The following is a 22,317-nucleotide window of genomic DNA, read 5'->3' on the forward strand; positions in this document are numbered from 1 at the left end:
TGGTTGTTAAAATTGGTGACCAAGTGGCGTGGCTTCACTAAAAGACTTTCTTACTTGACAGCTTTTTCATATTCGTGATGAACAGTCGAGTCGCAATAATTAACCCACTATAGAAAGAATGCATCGACGTGTAGTCTACGGCTAGAGGAGCATCCACGTGGCTGTTCTAAACATCAAACGACATGTAATACTACGTCATCGCGTTGAGTCACTTTGGTGTCATCATCCACTGGATCCTGCGTGCCCCGTCTCATGTGCATATTACGATGATTTTTTCATTAATGGGGTCATTTAAGCATGAGGTATTATATAATTACTAAGAGGAATTAGTATTTATAAATATCTATTTATATTATAATATATGTATAAGATATATTATCTGACTGTATTATCATAGTATTCTATATTCTCTCTTCATATAGAACCTATTTGGATTGAAAATCCCAAAACTAGACACTTGTTATTTTTTAATTAATTCTTAGTGTGTTAAAAAAATTTCTAAAACCAATTAGGAAATGATAAGTGGCTAGTTTTGAATTTTTTCTTTCAAATTAATTATATATGGACAATTGTCTAATATATCATACTAAAATGAGCTTACTGCTATTACGAGAGATGATTTTTTTTTATGTGCAAGTTTGAATACTAATACTAATCTCTCAATGCAGTTTACATCTAACTCGTCTCTCTAACTTGTTGGAAGTCCATGGAACAGGAGGAGATCCCTTCGATTTAGATAACGATTCAAATTTTATATTTGATATATTCTCATGTGGGCGTGACATGATAGACTTATTATTCAATTTGATTAGCCTACAATACATACAGTATCATGTCAAAGAGAATATCAAGGAGCAAAGATCAAAGATCAAGGAGGAGATCACAAAAGAGGAAATCATCAAAAGAAGACCAAACACAAATTGATTCATATAATTGTTTTAAGGGTAATTAGATCTTATTCTTTTTCTTGAATTTTCTATTTATGAAAAACATATCAATGTTCATGGCTTAAAATACTTTGAAGAAGTTTTGTTTTTGAATTTAAACAACCATCATATACTTCTGCTACGATTAATTTGATTAAATGCATATTTAATATTCAAATGAACTTCTAAAAATGTTTTGAAAATCTTACAATTGGTATCAGAGTCATAGGTCATGAACTTGATATGTTTTTAGGGTTTAAAAATGCATATATGGGGTAGGCTAATCCCTTTGTTATGAATATAATACCAATCTAATATTCTTTAGATTACTTTATCTCTTATTTAGCATCTTTAAATATTTATTTATTTACATAATATAAAAGATTTACCTTTTATATATCATATTTGATATGTATTATAAAGAGATTACATCAAATATATTGGCTTTTAAGACACATTTCTAACAATGAGGTATGCCAGCTCATTTACAGTGTTTTGGCAGCCGTCACGTACAGATCAGTGAGCTTTTGGAAAAATGGCAACATGTCTCTTGTTTATATATGCACACGAGGAAGGCATGGCTCCTCTCTTGAATTAGGGTGTGGTGTGGGGCCGGCCACTTGAATTGGGATCTGGAGTCATTGTAGACGTAGAGTTTAGTAAGGTGACAACTGATCTTGACTACGTGGAGATAGAATTCACTCATGCTTATCTACATTAGTGCCAAATTAATAATCTGCCTATTATTATTTTGCTCATATAATATTTCAAACAAACGACAAACATTATCATGAACGATCTTGTTTTTATTTGTGATGAAGACTCGAGTCACGGCTCACAATCCCAGGCCAAATCTGCATAGACAGGTTGAGGAAAGGAAAAGAGAGAGAAGTAAAGGTGTCCTTTTTATTTGTATTATTAATGCTTTGTGCCTAGTGGGTTGGTAGAAGGGTAAAACTGGCAAATTAACGAGGGTGCTCATCACGATGATTGGTTCGTCTCTATTGGTTGGTGGAAGTCCATGCCTTAAGGCCATGGAACATCCAACATAATTGAATCCCATGATGATGATCGATGGATGCATGCATGGCTCATGATGGAGATACAAAATGTAATGTCTCCAAAATGTGTGAGTAGCATGAACCACCGGATATACATAGAGAGGAGAACTAAAGATTGCAATACAAGCAACTGGTTCTTGGAGAAATTACTAACGTGAAATATGTTCGAGATATGATTCGCGGTTGGAAGTTTTTAAAGAAAAAAAAAATGTATTTACATATACAATGACAGTTCAAAAAAAACGTAGAATTTCTCTTTTAGTAATTCTACATGTAGATTAGATTACTTGACATAAATAAATTTAATTTAGTAATTTGTATTATTTAATCCCCTTCGTTTATTGAATTAAGTTGACCGAGAGCATTATATACAGGGGAATGTGGATTTCCTACGCAAGTTAATCATTTTTCCTTCTGAAATCAGTTCCTGTTGAAAAACATCATGCTGATTCTTTTTCAGTGGGCCGTGATGAACACACTTCTTTTTGGGACAGGGAGAGTGAGGTGGGTCGGGAAGAGACCCCTTCCATTCAGATAATAATTCACTTTTTATATTGTGATTTATTCTCAGACAAGAATGTGAGCGTGACATTTGTAATGAAAGTAAAAAAGCATGCAAAATAATCTGGAATTGAAAAGTGACATTATATATTCCCAAACTGACAGTGATATATATCTTTGGCAATACTAAGTGAAAGACATCTTGGAACTTGCAACCTTGCAGTATAAACCTCAAGCTGTTTACGACAGTCCTGTGATTTAAAGATTTTTTAAGAATTGTATTCATTATTATAATCTTTATAAATTTATTTGTATTTTTCTTAGTTTTGTTATTTTTGTTCCAATCCTACAATCTCAACTTGGTGTTTGTTGCACCAAACAACTACTTAAAATTCAGTCATATTCCCACTAGTCTAATCCAGTCTAGCCTACTAAGAGCAACTCCACCCCTAAGGGCAAAGTCTAAGGCAAGGGCAAGCAAGGGCTGTCACTATTCACATGAATAGTGGCAGCCTTGCCATTTGTGGTTCCACCCATGAGGGCTAAGTCTAGGGCAAGTCTAGGGCAAATACTATTCATTGTACTTTATTTCCTATTTTTTTAATACTTTAAACCATTAATTTTGATAATCTTTTGTAATTAAATTTTCGGATAATATTTTTGGTTGTCACGTGTCCATTGTTTTAAGAAAAGATTTTCGGATGAGAATCTCGATTGCCACGTGTCTTATTCCAGATAAAATTTTCGGATATTCATTAAAAAAAATTATAATCTCAGATTTCATATAACATTTTCACCCTCTAAAATTGTACCACGTGTCCCATGTCAGATAAGATTTTCAGATATTTTAAAAAAATTATAATCTCATATTTCAGATAAGATTTTTTTTTTTCTTTCTACAAATGGAAAGTAGTAGAAAAATGTGAGTGGAGGATAAAAAATATTGGAAGGAGAAGAGTTTGTATGGAGAATTGGTGTGGGAAGTGAAAAATGTGAGTGAAGAGTAAGAAATATTGGAAGAAGAATAGTTTGTGTGGAGAATTGGTGAGGAAAGTGAATAATGTGAGTGGAGAGTAAAAAATATTGGGGATGGAGAAGAATTGTATGAAGATTTTGTGTGGAAAGTAAATAAAATGGTTAGGTATTTATAGGGAAAAAATACATAATTTTTTGGTATTTTTTAAAAAAAATTTCAGAATTTTTCAGAATTTTTTTGCAATTTTTTTAGCAAAAAAAACGAGGACCGTCGGATTTCTGGAAAAAATCCATCGGAGCGTCCCTGGCGCGACACGTGGCTTGTTACAGTTGGTTGCTGTCAGGGATGACGTCAGCATGACGTCATCCAACTCGGGCTGAAGCCCAGGCTGAAGTTGCCCTTGGGCCTGCCCGGGCTCGTGGGACCCAGCAGCTGCCCGGGCTCTCTTCCTCGCGCTGGAGCTGTGTTGGGCTCGCCTGGGGGCCCTTCTACCCGGGTTGGGTCTTGCGCTGCCAGTGCTCTAAACGGACCCAAGCGGTTTACGACATATACAAGATTTAATTCAAGTTGATGTTTTTCTTCTTTATAGAATGTAGAGTTAAAAAAAACAACCAAAATAATGTTGTAGGCCTGCATGCAGCATAATCATGAAATGGAATCTTGGTAGAAGACTTTCAATAACTATCTGAAATTAATTAACCCAAAAACCATACGATTAATAACAATTTCTGGGTCATCTATAAATTAAATATTTAACCCAAAAAAAAAAAAAAAAACACAAGTATGATACGAGCACTCGAAAACGAGATAATTCTTCTAGGCATAAGTACGATACAAGCACTCCAAAACACAAGTGAAAAAAAAAAGACTGGATATCGTAGTTTCTTAGAAGGTTACCTAAATTACCATACATACATACATACATACATATACATGCATGACCAGCCTGGCAGTCGCTATAGAAGGTGGGAGGGAGATCAATGTCCAAAGTATAACTTCCACGACTGTTCGCGTTTGGAGACAACCTTTAGCAAGTCCTGGGCTGAGAGAGCAAAACCTTCTACTTTTGTATGACATTTCACATTTTCGGTCCCGAGAGGAAGATCCTCAAACCGAGGTTTGTTGGCGGATGCCCAGATCAGAAGGTTTTCTCCATAAACAACTTTTCCAAGTCCCTTGTCCTCCTCTGGGGATGGAACTGGGGCAGCACCAGAATTTTCTGTTGTTTCTTCACCATGTGCAAAGCTAGAATTAGGAGTTGTGCGGTAGTTGAATGCTTTTCCTTCTATAATGAGAAGCATGCGATCAATTGGGTCATTCACTGAAAATATCATGTGACCTGCTGCGTACGTCACTGGCGTCATATAGTCGCACATCGTTTTCAGCACATTGTCATTCATAAGTTTAAGGAGTCCAACCTGTATTTAAAATCGATCAATATTTAAACACAAACCAAGATTCATTCATCTATATAAGTTCAATGATACAAATTAATTCCCTGTAAATTAGACTAATGAGATGTATGAGTGATGGAAGGCCAAGGCAACTCATGTATTTCTTAGGTGGTCAGAATTTTCTTTTTTAATAAATAATATACATACAAATACTTGAAAGCGTAGAGAGGTTGAGAAACGTACTTGTGATAGAGTTTTGAAGCAAAGAAGATGCTTTAGATATTTTTTCATATAACCGGGAAGAACATTGAATAGATTCTCCAGCTCAGCATCTTTGTCCTCTTCCAATTTTTTATTTATGTTTTTCATGATTTCATCCTTCTTTCCATCATCAATATGATATTTCTTCATCCACTCGTCTATATCTCCTTTTTTTAATTCAATCTTCTTCCTAATTTCCTCCGATTGTGTGGTTCTCATCTGAATGAATGTCTGAAAGGTACATTTCAGCACAAATAGTAAATTAGAAGTGTATCAATGATGCAAACATCTAACTTTTAAGTATTCCTTGAAAAAATCAATGTAAAAAATCACTTGATTCTAAAACCATTTGATGCCTTACTGATTTTCAAGGTCAAATTTTTTAAGGACACGAAGGCAAACAATTCAGATAGTTGAAATAAAATTCTTAATGGACCTCACAACATGCATGGGATCCATCAATAGAAGAGAATATACATTTACATAAGATAGAGGTTCTCCCCCTGAAACCAAATAGATATCTATGAGAGAGATTTATTACTGACCTGAATATTTCCAATGAGATATATAAATAATAGCAAGCCAGTGACAGAAATTAGAATTGCAAACAAGTTTTCCCACACATAATTACTTGTTGCGAGATTCGTGCCAAAGTTGCTGCAAAAAGTAAGTAAAGGACCAAGCAAAATGTGAGATACTAATGAATGGCAGAAGAAAAGTAGTTACAAAAGCAACAATTATTTCCTTCTTCTATTAAGCTTTTGTATGATCAGAGTGAATGGGGGATTCCTAAAAGGATCCTCCTTGTAAGTTTAGTTACCACATAAAAGGAAACGTAGTCATATTTAAAATACAACATATACAATAGGAGTAAGTAAAGAAAATTTACAACCGTTCCGTTCCTTTATTTACTGACTTACAATGCATATCAAGTAGTATACAAAATGTAGCAAGACTAGCATTGGGAAGTACTTTGGAATATGATATTTATTATTTATAAAATACAGAAGAAGAAGAGGAATAGGATATCATATTTTGTCGAAGACTTTTATTTATTTATGAGATATTTAGTTATATACTCATTCTAAGCACTAGTTATATAAATAAACTCTGCACCATTTAATCTTTATAAACAAACTCAAAACAACTGACCCTATTTAATTTAATTTTGATTATTAAATTACTTTGATGCCATATCAAAGGATTTTGAGTTTTTTATTAGATTTTGGGGGTTGGGCTTATTTTAAGAAATCAAGGGTAGTTTTGTAGATGAAATTTGAAGCCTCTTTGTTATGTTATAAATGAGTTTTGGGTGTGTTTCTAAAATCCATCCATTTTATATTAGATTTTTTTTATTATTTATAATTTGGACTTCTATATTATGTATAACAGTGAATCTTTTTTTTTTTAATCTAGTATAAAAAAAAAATATCTGTCATTAATAGAGGATACAAAATAAAATAGTGAAATTTTAAAATAGATATACATGTGCAAGCAAACCTCAAATTTCTCAGACCCCACCAGAAAGAGTAGCATAACTTTGTTGGAAAATTTATATGCTCCGCATTACCAGACTTGAGGGAATCAAGAAATATTCCATAATTAAATGCCGCAGCATTGTCCGGAACATCTATTTTGCAATGTTCATCAAAAAATGTGATATTTGGTGTAGAAGTATTGTGATGATCACAAGAAAAGGTACCCATGCATCCCTCAATTTCTGTGTGATTTTGACAAGCCTGGTGCCAACAGGAGGTCTCTCGTTGAATGGAAAAGAAGTACCAAAAAGCTCCAATAACCTATGAAAACATAATTAATTAATTGATAGATCTAAGCATTAATCATCGATATGATAATTTACTGAGAGAGAAATTGCATTGACACCTATACTCACTCTACGTCATCAGTAGTCACTTTCCAATCATGCGTTTATTGTAAATCCAACTAAGCTTCATCAAGCATTTATCGATTACCAAAATAAGTCCGTATAAAATTAAAAGGGTATGAAAGTGAAACTTACATGACTAGCAATAATGTATAAAAACAAATTAAATAGGGCTTTCAACCATATTCCGATGGTCCTTGTAAGTTCGGTAGAAGATAAAATAATTCGATAAATTCTTGGCAGATACTGGCTGAGAAGAAAAAAGTTGACAGCCTTTCTCGGTTTTGAATATCCCGACCACATTTTGAAAAAACCTTTTACTAGAAGCTGCACAAAAGAATAATAGTAATGGGTTAGAAGTCCATTGTAATTAAAGCTGCCTAGCTCATAATTTACACCAAAAATTTAAATTTCTCTTATTACTTGTGGCATGGGAAAAACAGAGAGAAGGTCAGTCACCAAACAACACCACTTCAACTCCCAAGCTATTTTCTTAGCAAATGGAATTATCTCATGTCTTCTTATTAACGTCGTTTGCCAATCCAATTCCCATTGCTCCTTCCCTTGGTTGATCTCCTTGTAGGCTTTATTAATCCCTTCATAGATTTTATATCCAATATCCACCAAGAAAGTGATATCCGTTAGAGATCGCAAAATCAGAGCCACATTCCACAACTTTTTGTCCATTCCAAGGCATTTCTTTTTCTCATCGATGAATGGAATGTATAAGAACAAGGGATCTAGGGAAATTGCAATAGCACATGAAATTACAATTATCTTGTTCCAGACTGAAGCTGAAAGAAGTTTGCTTTCCCATTTCTTTGTTAAAAGTTCTCTAACTTTGGATGGGAGACATCGTGCCAGTTTACTTGGTGCGTCGCTAATTAAAAGAAAAGTGCAATCAGAAAATTGAGATAAGTCTAGACTCAACAAATTAGAGTATATCATCTTAAACGGCTGCATCTTGCAAAAACTAACCTTATGATTTTGGTCAGATGATGAACACGGGGCTGTAGAGACATAACTTCAAGAGCATACAGAAGCCTACAGAAGCCTTTGAACGTAGATAGTGAGAGAGTTTACATATATTTATTTCAGGAAATTAAGCTTCAACTGACAAATACACTTACCACGCTATTTACTGGATGCAATGGCAAGAGGATAAGAGAATAGGGATGATCTTTGTTTCCTTTTTCCTTTTTTTGTTTTCTCTTTTGGGTCAATAAAACTTCATCAGATGAAGAGAATAAGGATGATCTGTGAGGAGAGAGGGTTATTCTGCTAGTCCAAAAAAGCTGTGGGCTTACTAGGCAATTTCGTGAAGTTTATAAACAGGGGCAATGACTTCTGTTTACCTTCGTTGACTGACCAAGAATTTGTTTTCTGACCCCAAAAAAATAAATAAAGGACCTAGAACTGATTTATTACTGACGAGACCTTTTTTCACAACATTAAAATAAGTATAAAAAAAAAACTATTCATGGAAGAATATAAAAGAGGGAAAAAGAAGAACATACTATTTGTTAAAAGAGTTATTTTGGTTAGAGATGGAACTTAAAAAACAAATGGAATTTAGGTAATGTTTTTAGCTTTCCTTCACAAATATGTAATCTCATATATATGATCAAGCTCAAAGAATTTAGACTAGCTCAAGTTAGTGTAAAGTTGACCATTGTGGCCGAGATTAAATTCATAATTTCCCAATGCAATCAAGCTTAGTGAAGGTAATATTTTTATGTATGCATTGCATGCATATCATTAGTTGTCATGTATGTAATTCTTCTTAGCTCATCTTTAGAAATTAGAACATGGATATTTGCTAGAAAGTTGAAGTACATTGAATGATTTATGAGGCCACAAAACCAAGATAATTTGTGCATTCATTTATATGGACATCATTAGAAAAATCAGAATCTACATAGGTCCATATGACCAATCATATAGGCCAAATATTTCCAGCACGAGATTTTTAACCAAGGCATATGATTTTTCTTATTATAAATCCAATCATTAATTGCCAAGTGTCATTTTAACCTATCAAAAAGGCTAGGCTGATATGGAGAGGCATGTGAATTTAAAAGAATAAAAAACACTTTTGAGAATTTAACAACAAGAGAAAGGAGACCTGTGAATTTGTAGTTGAGTTTTTTTTTTTTAATTAAAAAAAAATCTTTTCTATTGAGAGAGACGATAATATACTAAACTCACACATACTACACGGATACTAAAACTTGAACTCATGACTTTACTTAAGAGAGTAATTACGTCAAACCACTACACTAATTGATCTTTTGCAATTTAGCCATATTATTAGGTAGGAATGAGTTCCTCCGGAAGCATTATCCTTCAGAAAAAGAAAACCAAGAAAAAAAAGATAGATTGAGCCTTGGATGATTGTACACATACTACCACGTGGGCTTATTGAGTGTTGATGTGAGGTATATGTTTCATTAATACTTCATATCCCATTATAAGAGGAATGCTAACTGCGGTCTCCCTTGTGCATTTTTAATATTTCATATCCCATTATACATATAAATAAAAAAAATTACTTCGGATCTACGGGGAATTTTATAGAATAATATTATTTGTATCATATTTATTAATTACATTGTTGATCGTCTCTTTAATAAAAGTAGGCCCCATTAGTATATTTACAATGACGAACCTGTAGAGGCATAAAGAGGTACAAGTGCACCTTTCTTCGTCGGAAAAAACTTTAGAGTCGCCGAAAATTGCCCCTTTGATCTGCTTAAAGGTGCCCACCATCGCTTTGATTAAATGACTTAGCAACCTTTGTTTTTTCTGTTCTTTGCTGTGCTGCTGCACGCGTTTTGGGCCAGGGCATAAAAAGAAAAAGAAGAAGAAAGATGTAACCTGCCTATGACTTATAACTTGAATTGAAGACAAACAATCACCCTTGCCTATCCTATCCCAGGCCTTTCGTTGAATTGATGATAACTTGAGTATTATTGATATGATAATAATCAAAGTCTGATACTCGAGGCTTAGGAGCTTTGACTTAAGGTCTGGTTTTTTTGTTTTTCTTCTTCAGCAACCACCCAACATTTCTTCTGGGTTTTTTTCTTTGTTATTTCTTTATAATATGTTTATTATAATAATAATAATTATTACTATTATTTTTTATTTGGCTGCCTTTGTATTCGTATGATTAGCAAACTCGAATAGAAAGAGGTTGTGTGGCACAAGACTCGATGTATGATTAATTATTATCTGTTTGTTTAATTGATAATTTGATATTGATTTTCGTTAAATTAATTGATGTTGATTCTCATTAGATTAATTGATGATTTCATATTGATTTTCATATTAATTGATGATTTGACATTAATTTTCACATTACTTGATATACTATATAAATTATAGCCCACTCTTTTCTTTTCTTTTTCAAGCTTTTAGCCTTTAAAAATTTTACTTACGCTAAAAAAATTTGAGGTCCACCAGTGGTTGCACGAGATGTTTCATGCTCACGTCCGTTTCCTGATATTTTCTTTTCTTGGAAAGCACATGCGCTGAGCCCACAAAAAAACTTGGCCTAGGCTATAACTGTGCTATAAGTGGCCTAGTTAAAGGGCTAATGAGCTAAATGTGGGCCTTTCCAAATTTGGCCAATTTTTGTTAGGAAATGGATTTTGCATTAGTCTTATGACCGGAGATGGCCTTACTAAAAGAACGCGATTAAAATGATGTTGAGTTTTATATAATAAAAAAAATATGATTATGAGTGACACATAACAGTATGCCAATGTTGATATATGCCTTCATTAAAGGAATTGCTACCTATCCAAGCCAAACCAAGGCTAATTCTACGAGGATGGTGACTTTACTAGTAGAAAAGTCTCATGATCAAAAAATAAAAATAAAAAGGCATAAGAGATAATGTATTAAAATAAAGAAGAGACATGTTTAGGGAAAGAAATGAAAGGCAAGGCGAGACAATATGTGAGATCCATATGAATTTGAGATGTGGTCACTGATCAGTAATGTAATCAATAAATATGGTCCAAATACAACAAACATGTTTATATATAAAAAGTACTTCTCAACATAAGCGCTTTCAATAAAAGTACCTCTAGAATTAGTGGTACATTAAATAAAATTAAAACTAAAACTAAAACCTATTTAAGTAGTCTTTTTTCTTGGTCCATATGTTGTTTCATATATCATCTCACCATTTCTCTAACCACTATCTTCCAAGCCAAGCCCCCTTTATTTTCCTCATTAATTTCCCCATAATTTTCTTGTCAAGTGTTACCAAATTGCACATAAATTGATCTTAATGGCTTAAAACCATGGTGCATGGCCCTAAGTTGCACATACGTTTATAAAAAGTTTCCTGCATAAATGGAGAAAATACTACAAATGCGACACACGACCTCGTGCATCGCGCCAACCATATCTCCATTCTATTCATATTATCTTTGTTCATGATTGATTTTGACTGGACCAATTAGTACTGGAGATAGAACGCTTATCTAAAAGCTGATGATATTTCACAATTGATCTACCTTTTGCTTTTACATTGTGGGGTTAAATAATTCACATGGTGCTCCATTGGTACAAATTTTCCATTGCAATAATGTTGTCCGGGTCGTCACTAAGCCAATGGAACATCCAAGAACAAATTTGTCCATTGCAATAATGATAGGCCTCAAAATTCAATTATAATCCATGAACATAAAGCTTGATAGTTTATGCATCACTTTAGGTTTTTATTCTGTGTTTGGTTAATTAGAAACTTTAGGAAAGGAAAATTGTCACCGTGTGATTTTCCAGTTAGCTAGGGATGGAAGTTTGTAGAACGAATTAAGTGCACTCTTGAGAGACTAAGTCCTGTTTGGTTCACGGAACGGATTTGAGGGAAATCACTTTCCATGTCATTTCTTAAGGGATGAAAAATGAAAGATTCATTTCTCACGTTTGGTAATGCTGGGAAAGTAACCGGGAGATTTCACTTTATTTCTTTTCCCATGTTTGTTTTGAGTAAGAATGGAAAACAAAGTTTGTATAATTTTATAATTATACTCATATTAAATCAAGTAAAAAAAAGTGCATTTAATGATATATTGTAATTCTAAATAGTTAATGGGGATAAAATGATCATGAAAAATGTGCATTGAATGTTAGCTTATTTTTCCAAACTATCCTGTAAGGAGGGAAAACAAAACCCAAGTTGAGAGGAGGGCTTCACTTTCTCCATTACTTTTCCATGTGCCAGGCAATCATTTCCCCTTATAGAAAAACAATTAATTTTCCATTTCCTAGCCTCCTTTTTCATAAACTAAACTGGGGTTTATGAACTGAAATTTCACATGATTGGGGTTCGACTTCGGCATCAGTATATTTGTGGAAATACCACTTGCAAGTTGCAACTTACCTTTCACGAGGGGGCTCATCGTGATTCACAAGTCACTTATATGATTGAGTTCGAGGGAACACATGGTCCTCCTCCTACATCAAATTAGTGCGTAAACTGCAATAATGTTGCAGACTATTATTACTTGTTGGATGTTCATGGCTGGCTCCACCTCCATCTGCACGGTCCATGGTGGAGATGGAATAATGTTGCAGACTATTACTTGTTGGAGCCCATTTAAATATTGCAGACACAATAATTGACCCCACTATATAAAGAATGCATGCATTGACGTGAACCCAAAAAAGAAGAGTTGCTATCCACGACATGGACTCCGACGTCATCGCGTGAAGTTACTTTTGTGTCGTCATCCACCGGATCCTACGTGGCCCCGTCTCATGTGCATGCGTATGATTTCTTATGTGAGATCTTACTTTTAAAGAATGAGGAAAGTATTTTCTATATTAAAATTGGTGAAAATATTATAGTGATTGGACCACAAGATAAAGTGGCTTCGCGTGACCAAGACTTCCTTGATAGGTACAGGTCTTTCAGATTAGTAATAGTGATGAAGACTCGAGTCACAATCACGGGGCAAAGCTGCTCACTACTAAAAAGTGTGAATAATAATACTTAACCCACTAGAAAGAATGCATGCATTGTCGTTGATGATGAAGATGGAATTGGACAGCTGCATCTGGCTGATGTTTAGACTCGTAGTTCTGTTAATGTAATATTTTCTACTCCAATTGCTTGTTGCTGTTGCTTCCTCCAAGACTGGCTTTTTTCGTTAGTCAAGTTTGAATGGATGGCATATTTACTAATTCGTAATTGGATTATGAGGAATTGAATTGAGGATGAATTCAATTGAGGAGGAGTTAGATGGAGGAGAATTAGATTCCGGATTCCTACTAAAGTTGTTTATTAAACCATATGAAATTGTAGTAGGTGTGATACTAATTACTAAAATATCCTCGTTGTTGGGTTAAAGTACATGGCAAATTTGAAAATTGTGTAAGGATATAATGGTTTAAAAAGATAAATTCTTAATGAGTTAGTTCTCCAAAAATTAGAATACCACCTCCCACTCAAGAATTCTTAATGACCCGCAGCAAATCATGCTCTTTGGCTAAAACGTTGGTGTTACATATATATATATATATTGGCAACAAAATGGAGGAGGTTAGGGAAGAACAACTCAGATTCTTTGAACTTATTTTTATTAGTAAAATAATTGACTAAATCTTACATTGGAGGAGGAAATAAATCAATGATTGGACCATGTTTTTCCCGCCAGTGATTGAACCAGTAAGGAAAATGACTCTTGAATTTGCTATCAAAGTTTAAGAACCAGGAATGACTGAAATCAACTATTTGATGAAGCAAGATAGAATACCATGCTTCGATATAATCATAATAACTGTATTGAAGTTCTGATTGGAGAACTTTGAGATCATAAGGATGGCTGTTCCACTCATTCTCGTTGATTATTTGATGAATATAAAGGGAATGATAAAGGATAATGTGGGGGTTTTCTCTGTCTTTGATTGGCTTAATAGTGATGGAATGGGTCTCGTGGAGGATGTCTCGATAGTATTTCATATTCTTAAAAGGTGCTGGGGGAATGAAATGACTGTTTGGTGGAAAATATGATTTGGCAATGGTGATTGGGTTAGCAATTGAATTATATTTGGACTCAATGACAAACAGGTGACTATGACTCTTGATCATGTATGGAGATGTCTTTTGATAGGAGACGACTGGGGGATTAGTTATGGTAATATCATGGAAAGGATCATGACTGGAAATTAAGGCAGACTAGAAACTGGTGCGAACCTGGCCGACTGTGGCTCCTAGGCTAGCAAATCGGTTACTAATCTGGATAGGAGAACATCCCAGGAAGGGAACGATCTGAGAAGGAGACTCATAATTGGCTTGACTCATTGCTTGGCTCATTGATGGAGGGAGGACTCGGAGTGACTGAGGTTGACTAATTTGACTTGATTGACCAACTTGACTCTTTTGCTTTTCTTTTTCTTTTTCTTTTCTTCGTTCTGTCATTGTTTTCCCTGCAGAAATTCTCTGGTAAGGAAATCAGGAATAGAATTCTCACTTCCTCTCAAATATTCAATATCAAAATAAAAAATACTCAAAATAGCTTGCCAACGTGCAAATATTTGTTTGGATGCAATGTTTTGAACATCTTTTTCTAATACATGCTTAGCAGATTTACAATCAACTTGGACTAAAAAATTTTGATTTAGTAAATCAGATTAAAATTTATTAATGCATAATACAATAGATAATATTTCTTTCTTAATAGTACTATAGTTACTTTGGGACTGTGACTATATATATATATATATGTATATGCATTGACAAAGAAGTTGGGGTGTCTTTGAACATCTTGGAGTGAGTTTTTATTTTTTTAGGTTTGGGGTGTTTTAGAATTATGGCAAAATGGTAAGGGTATTTTTGGAAGTTAAGAAGGGAAAACAAGAATGTGAATCGTATCGACTGACCCCACTAGTTGATCTGATACCTAGTTTTGAGAGGATGTGATTACAGATTTTGAGGTGAGATTCACTTATTTTTTTCATTCATGATTGCAAGTAAACGTAGGGAAGTTAGGAATGAAATTCATTCCCTTCCATCCCATACCCATTACTGATACGTAAACATGCCCTGAATTCCTCTAAATCAGGAATTCAATTTCTAATTTTGTGGGGGTCCCACTTACTTTTCAATTCCTTGATGTGAAGTAAACGCAGGAATCATCTCCTCTCCTTTAAGTGGTATTGATGAGCATTCCAATTTTTGATTAATAAACACACCATGAAGTTGTCTTTATTTAGTATTTATGAAATGCATAAATCGAAGCCCTTTTTCACTGTGATTTAGCATGACGATAAGACTAGAGACATCAAAAAAATTCACGAAATGATTGTTTTTAATTCTATCCATGGATTGAACCATTCACAGCATATAAGTAAAGGAATTAATAAGCAAATTATGGATGGTGCATCGCCCTAAGTTGCACATATATGTTTACAAAACAACTTGCAATACATGATGACTTCGTGCATCACACCAGTCATATATAGCGTAATTGGCTTGGATAGCAAACGTTGCAACCAAGTTTGTAGAACGAATTAAGAATAAGGGAGGTGCTAGCAAGCCAAATCTCATGATCTCAAATAAATAAATAAAATGGAAAAGAGACAGGTTGAGAAAAGGAAGAGAGAGAAGTTATTAAAGCTGCTGGGTTGGTAAAAGGGTAAAACAGGCAATTCAGGTTTTTATTATACCTCTCAGCAATATGTTCTGAATTTTTTGGAAAAATAAACAAACTGCTGGGGGTTGTGGTTCTTAGCATTCCTCTTTATTTTGTGCTCCAAGAATCAGAAAAATGAGACTCAATTCTACTGGTCTATTGTTTACATCACATTACCGTATTGTTGTACTGACATATATATGTCAAATGATTCATGAGTCACTCATATGATTGGGTTCGAGGAAACACATGGTCCTCCTCCTACATCATTACAAATTCTTGCGTTGCAATAATGTTGCAGACTATTATTTACTTGTTGGGCCCATTTAATATTGCTTTGTATATGTTGTTTGGAGTGCTGCAAAAATGGTTTATTTCTTGCAAACGGGTCTACCTCAGTAGAAAAGTTTTAACTTACGGATTAGTAATATAATACTCAAATTCTCATGACATATTAATAGTGTGTGTGGAAAACCTCATTTTATCTGGTAGTTTAGAGACTATCTCTTGTATTTAAAAAAGAAAAAAAGAACAAGTAAGAGTATGCCGGTCAAACTGATGTTGAGTTTTATATAATAAAAAATATGATTATGAGTGACACGAAAGAGTATGCCGATGTTGATATATGTCTTCATTAAAGGAATTGCTAGCTGCCAAGCCAAACCAAGGGTAATTTTATGAGGATGGTGACTTTGCTAGTATAAAAATCTCATGTCAAAAAGATGAAAAAGTCATAAGTGATGATGTATTAAAATGAAAAGAAGAGACATGTTGAGGAAAAGAAAGGAGAGGAGAGACGAGTAATGTCCTTTCTCCTGCACATCTATGGAGAAGACAACTTCACGACCTCGCGCATCATGCGAGTCATATCTCTATAGAATCTTTGTAACAACTGATCTTGATTGGACTGGACACTGGACCAATGCTAGCGGGCAGAAAAATTTACTTGGAATAGAAATAGCACTGTTTTGTCATTTTCATCCAATAATACAATGGTACGTGAAAAAATTATCGAGATATTTAGTGATATACCCATTCTTAGTACTAATATTATAGATAAATTCTACACCATTGAATTTCTATAAACAAACCCAAAAAATGACAGCTGGCTTTATTGAATTTAATATTAATTATTAAATTACTTTGATGCCCAATTGAGTGTTTTGGGTATTTTTATGAGATTTTAGGGTTGAGCTTGTTTTAAGAAATTGATGGCAGTTTTGTAATTTATAAGAAATTAAAAAAAAAATTTGTTATGTTGTAAATGAGATTTTGGTGTGTTTTTAAAGTCCATTTAGGGTATTTTATAATTTGGGCCCTTATATTGGGTATAATAGTGAATATCCCAAAAATTATCTCACATGTCATTGTGTCATTGACTAAAAATAGCAAAAGATGTTGTACATGTTGCATGAAAGTCTCTTCCACTAACTGGAGATAGAATTCACTCTTGCTTATCTATTATTTTGCTTATATAATCTATTTAAAACAAAGCATCACCATGAATGATCTTGTTTTTATTAGTGATGAAGACTCGAGTCACAATCACGGCCTAAAACTGTGAATATCTCAGCGCAAGAAAATAATGTAATAAAAATAGAAAAAATAGACAAGTTGAGGAAAGAGAAAAGTAATGCGTCTTTTTTATTTTGGACTGTTTACTAACTAGGAATTAGGAATTGAATTTCAATTATGAAGGATTCTTGCGTTACCTTCACATGAATTCCTGATTTTAGAATAATTCAATTCTTGGGTGGGAGGTGATATTTTAATTCCTGGTGAATTGACCTATTAGGAATTCATATTTTTTTACCTATTATATCCTCACACAATTTTATAAATTTAGGATTTGACATCTACTTTAACCAAACAACAAGGACAATTTAGTAATTAGAACAACTCCTATCCTAATTTCATATGGTTTAGTAAATAACTTCAATAGGAATATGAAATCTAACTCTCCTCAATCCATATCGTTTAGTAAACAACTTTAATAGGAATTCAAAATCTAATTCTTCTCAATCCAACTCCTCCTCAATTCAATTATGGATTAGTAAACATGCCATTATTTACGATGCTGGGTTAGTCAAAGGGAAAAATAGGCAACTTAGGTTTTTATTATAATTGTAAATACGTTTTGGTCAGTGGTTGTCCTCGTGACATGGAACATAACATATGGAGATGAATGCATGCATCTCCATGCATGGTTTGCCGTCCTTCGCCACGTTTTGAAAGCCTTAAAAGCCCATATATGTTGTTAACTTAAAACCTTTTGGGAAAAAAAAAAGAAAAAAAAGAAAAAAAAGAACTTAACACCTTGTTTGGACAATGCTGCTAAAATACTTCCCTTATTCCCACTAGCCTCTTAAAATTAAATATTGAATATATTTTTTTTAGAAGGAATATGTTTGAGATAATTTTAAAAAATAAGCAGCAATGAAAAATTTAAAAAAAAACAAAAACAAAATCAGATTGTTCAATTAACTACTTAACTTTTTTTATTTTATTTTTAAATTCAACATTTTGTTTTTACTATTTTATCTCTTATTTTATTTTATAAACCTAATTAACAAAGAGTATTTTTTGATATTTTGAATATTTTACTGTTCTTTCTTTGTCTTTTGCTATATACATACATTTTAATCAGAAAATCTTGAATTCATAACATCCTTAAATATAGAAAACCAACTTTGAACAGGATGCAAATCTAGTCACATACGAAAGCAAAAAAAAAAAAAAATATATATATATATAAATAACAAGTAAAGCACACAACAAATTTACAATAGCTAATAATACCATATATAGATAATATGGTGATGACATGGAACAACAAACAAGTCAACTAATTATTGGCCTCTCCTCCTCCACTTGGATGTTGTGGCATGGTCAGCACTAATAATTTTAGCTCTGCGGCTACTTCGCTCGTGGAAGGCCTTTCCTCCCCTCTTGGCTTCAAGCATTTTTTTGCCAGATCAGCAGCTTTTGTGACTATTTCTTCATCAAGTCCCTCCACTATTTTTTCATCAAGAATTTGACGCAACTTACCCCCTTCCACCGAGGCAACAAAGTCATCTGCTAGGTCTTCCTCTGCCTTTCGGCTTGTTAACAGCTCCGCTAGCACAACTCCAAAGCTATAGACGTCGCTCTTTTCTGTTAGGGTGTTTGACTGAAGGTATTCAGGGTCTACGTATCCGACCGTTCCCTGGACTAAAGTTGATTTTTGATTCTCATCTTTAGGAGCCAGTCTTGATGCTCCGAAGTCAGACACTTTTGCCGTGAAATTCTCATCTAATAGTATATTAGCAGTTTTCACATCACCGTGTATGATTGGCATGAAAGTGTCGTGATGAAAGTATGCTAGGGCTCCTGCCGTCCCGGCTGCTATCTTCAACCGCTTTTCCAATGAAAGTAGTGGTTTTTCGCCTTCTTTTACATGAATACTCTTATAAAGACTGCCTTTGCTGATGAACTCATAAACCAAAATTGGTGTTTTGGTCGTTAAACAACAACCTACGAATCTCACAACATTATTATGGTTGATTTGATAAAGAACAGTCATCTCGTCAGCAAATTGATTCTTGTGGGTAATTTGTTCTTGGTCATCAATTGGGGGGGTAATTTGTTTTTGCTCATCAATTGGGGGGGTAATTTGTTTTTGCTCATCAATTTTTGGCCTCTTTATGGCAACCTCTTGTTTATCTAGTACTCCGCTGTAAACAATTCCATACCTTCCCCTACCAAGTTCGTTTCTTTCAGCATAATTGTTTGTGGCCTCCCGAATTTCTGATTCAGTAAAGATTCTGGCTTTGTTCCCCAGTTTTTCCTTCAAAAGTTCGCCACCATTCTCTTTAAAGTATCTTCGTCTGAGATTCTCTTCTCTTTTTTTCCTACTTTTCCTATATTTCCAAAGAATTGCAACCACTAAAACAGAGAAGCTCAATGACACACCTGCAATAAATTGAAAACCATATATATATATAGTCAAAACTGATTTTCGTAATTTAATTATCACTTAGGCAAGTATCAGCTAGCTATTTCATTTCTTTCTTTTTTAATTCATGATTTTTTTTCTTTTTTGTTTTTGTCTACCTACTATTTTGTTTCATTGATTCATGAATAATATTAACTATGCATATACTGCTTGTGTGTTGAATATATGTTTCATTGATTGACTTATATGTAAAATAAATACGTACCGAGCGAAATTTTCCAGCGTTTTGCATTGGGAACTTTGATGCACGTAATATTGTCCAGGTTATGGTAGCCACTATAACAGGAACAAGTGTAATTTCCAGGTATATTTATGCACTGTCCATTCGTACAGGAGTTCAAATCATCGCACTCATTAATATCTGAAAGAAATAGTAAAACTCAAATATCATAGATCCATCAAGAAGAATATCATTAATTTTGAGCTTTAGTTAGCTGCAATAATAATTATCACACACACAAACAAACAAGCATATATATATATATATATATGTGTGTGTGTGTGTGTGTTTGTCCATGATATATAATAATTGTATGGTTAAACAATTTTCAATTCTACTAGATAATTAAGAAATTAAAATAAAAACATATTATACCTTGGCAACTATCTTTGAAGTATGGGTTCCCTTGGAAGCCTGCCAAGCACTTGCAAATGTAACCTGAAGTCTTGTCAAGGCAGGTGCTATTTCCCTTGCATGCATAAGTCTTGTTGTTTTTCTTTGCATTTTCACACGACTCGTCCCCAATTTTCCAATCAAGAACCAGGGGAAGCCGGGTTGTATTGCGGAGTTGTTGAAAACTTGTATTGCTGAATGTGAAGTTGCCCTTTCGCACAACGAAGGCGTAGCCGCAGGGGTTAAAGTCCCATACAGGCTCATGTTGTCTAAAGCTTGACACCGTCAGAGACAGGTTGTGCAGTAAAGGGGGGATCTTCGTTTCGCAACACCCCATGCCAGAGCAAGAGTCGTTCTTATCAATGGCGTTGCTACTAATATTATATTGACATTGGGAGAGGCAGCCGGTTGTGTAGTTTTGATCATCCCGGCTACCAACAAAGCGCACGTACGTGTCACAACCAACCGCAACCAACATGTTTTTGGCACCAGAGATGGTGTAAGGAGGAATCACACTGAGCCCGCCGTTGCTTTGGTCTTCGGTGTCGTTTGGGTAGCCTTGGCGGTCAAAACAAACTCGATTTACTAACTGCTCTGTTTGCAGCTCACCTTCTTCAAGGTATATGTTGGTGACAATCATACGGGATTCCATCAATCGGGGTTCTGTGGACCCATCATTGCAGGTGATTTGGAATCGTGGTCCGAAGAAACAATGGCTTTCACCAATGCCAAATGGGTATGGAATTGTGACATTACCACATTTGGGTTTGCAGCCAAGCATGGCCATAGCTGTTTCATTTTCTTCTCCTCCTTGTCTTGCGCTTGCTCTTGTTGTTGCTACAACACTTGTAGCTGCTGGTACAAGTACTGCCAGCAACATTATTGAAAGGCGCATAAGCATTCCATATTGAAAGGCCATATGCGTATACGCATGCACTGTATGTTATGTGTTAATTGTTCTTCTAAGGAAACTGAGGCAAAGCCTGGCCTATTATATACATAGGAAATGCCTTTACTAGCCTATAATAATTATTATTTTTTGTCTGTTAACACTCATCCGTCTTTTTTATTTATTTAATTATCGAGTGAGAAAAGATTCCAACTTGAAACCCTTTTTCCATGATATGAAAGTACGTGAAAATATTTGGTTGGCCTGGTTGGTTGTAAAAATTGGTGACTAAGTGGCGTGGCTTCACTAAAAGACTTTCTTAATAGACAGCTTTTTCATATTCGTGATGAACAGTCGAGTCACAATAATTAACCCACTATAGAAAGAATGCACTGACATGTAGTCTACGGCTAGATGAGCGTCCACGTGGCTGTTCTAAACATCAAATGACATGTAATACTACGTCATCGCGTTAAGTCACTTTGGTGTCATCATCTACTGGATCCTTACGTGCCCCGTCTCATGTGCATATTACGATGATTTTTTCATTGATAGGGTCATTTAAGTATGAGGTATTATATAATTACTCAGAGGAATTAGTATTTATAAATATTCATTAACACATATACAAGATGTATCACGTGGTCTGTACTACCGTAATATTCTATAATCTCTCCGCATATAAAATTTCTAAAACCAATTAAAACATAATAAGTGGCTAATTTTGAGTTTTTCCCTTCAAATAGATTATATATGAATAATTGTATAATATATCATGCTAAAATGAGCTTAGTGGAAACCTATATTACGAGAGATGATTTTTTATGTGCAAGTTTGAATACTAATACTAATCTCTTAATGCAGTTTACATCTGGGTTGCCTCTCTAACTTGTTGGAAGTCCAAGGAACAGGAGGAGATCCATTCGATTTAGATAATGATTCAAATTTTATATTTGATTTTTTCTCATGTGAGCGTGACGATCAGATCACGGGCCAAAGCTGTTCACTTCTAGAAAGTGAGAATATCTCAAAGATAAAAAGGAATAAGAAGATAATCTAAATAATTTTTTTTTAAAAATAGACAGGTCGAGGAAAGGAGGAGAGAGAAGTAAAGGTGAAATTTTATTTCTATTATTAATGATATTTTCATTTTTAAAATACTCTTG

The 22,317-nt window shown here is 34.2% G+C and overlaps 2 protein-coding genes and 1 long non-coding RNA gene across 4 annotated transcripts; 1 reads left to right on the forward strand and 2 right to left on the reverse strand.

The window, feature by feature from the left end:
• On the forward strand, nt 9-2,213 carry LOC109948946. The gene is made up of 3 exons (XR_002271398.1): nt 9-302; nt 669-944; nt 1,407-2,213. It is a non-coding gene; the product is annotated as an uncharacterized LOC109948946 (long non-coding RNA).
• Nucleotides 4,232-8,314, reverse strand: LOC109948943 (cyclic nucleotide-gated ion channel 1-like). Of its 2 annotated transcripts, none has more exons than XM_020562907.1 (8): nt 8,135-8,314; nt 7,983-8,048; nt 7,428-7,884; nt 7,140-7,331; nt 6,620-6,918; nt 5,665-5,776; nt 5,102-5,350; nt 4,232-4,882 (listed from the first exon to the last, which is right to left on the reverse strand). In XM_020562907.1, the coding sequence occupies exons 2-8, from the start codon at nt 8,024-8,026 to the stop codon at nt 4,442-4,444; spliced, it is 1,794 nt and encodes a 597-aa protein (XP_020418496.1). In that variant the 5' UTR covers nt 8,027-8,048; nt 8,135-8,314; the 3' UTR covers nt 4,232-4,441. The 2 variants fall into 2 exon arrangements, with proteins under 2 accessions (XP_020418496.1, XP_020418495.1); XM_020562906.1 differs by having other exon boundaries at nt 7,983-8,058.
• LOC18779274 (wall-associated receptor kinase 2) lies at nt 18,307-21,239 on the reverse strand. Its single transcript, XM_020562901.1, has 3 exons — nt 20,245-21,239; nt 19,855-20,010; nt 18,307-19,606 (listed from the first exon to the last, which is right to left on the reverse strand). The coding sequence occupies exons 1-3, from the start codon at nt 21,179-21,181 to the stop codon at nt 18,501-18,503; spliced, it is 2,199 nt and encodes a 732-aa protein (XP_020418490.1). The 5' UTR covers nt 21,182-21,239; the 3' UTR covers nt 18,307-18,500.

Source organism: Prunus persica, chromosome G4 (genome assembly GCF_000346465.2).
Source record: "Prunus persica cultivar Lovell chromosome G4, Prunus_persica_NCBIv2, whole genome shotgun sequence".
Lineage (NCBI taxonomy): Eukaryota > Viridiplantae > Streptophyta > Magnoliopsida > Rosales > Rosaceae > Prunus > Prunus persica.

What these genes read in the sequence shown, in the direction of transcription:
- LOC109948943 (XM_020562907.1), bottom strand. Translation starts at nt 8,026, where the DNA reads ATGTCTCTACAGCCCCGTGTTCATCATCTGACCAAAATCATAAG. An exon ending in CATCTGACCAAAATCATAAG is followed by an intron (nt 7,885 to 7,982) that starts GTTAGTTTTTGC and finishes TCTTTTAATTAG; the next exon opens with CGACGCACCAAGTAAACTGG. An exon ending in TATACATTATTGCTAGTCAT is followed by an intron (nt 6,919 to 7,139) that starts GTAAGTTTCACT and finishes ATGTTTTCATAG; the next exon opens with GTTATTGGAGCTTTTTGGTA.
- LOC18779274 (XM_020562901.1), bottom strand. Translation starts at nt 21,181, where the DNA reads ATGGCCTTTCAATATGGAATGCTTATGCGCCTTTCAATAATGTTGCTG. An exon ending in CTTCAAAGATAGTTGCCAAG is followed by an intron (nt 20,011 to 20,244) that starts GTATAATATGTT and finishes TATTTCTTTCAG; the next exon opens with ATATTAATGAGTGCGATGAT. An exon ending in ACGCTGGAAAATTTCGCTCG is followed by an intron (nt 19,607 to 19,854) that starts GTACGTATTTAT and finishes AATTTATTGCAG; the next exon opens with GTGTGTCATTGAGCTTCTCT.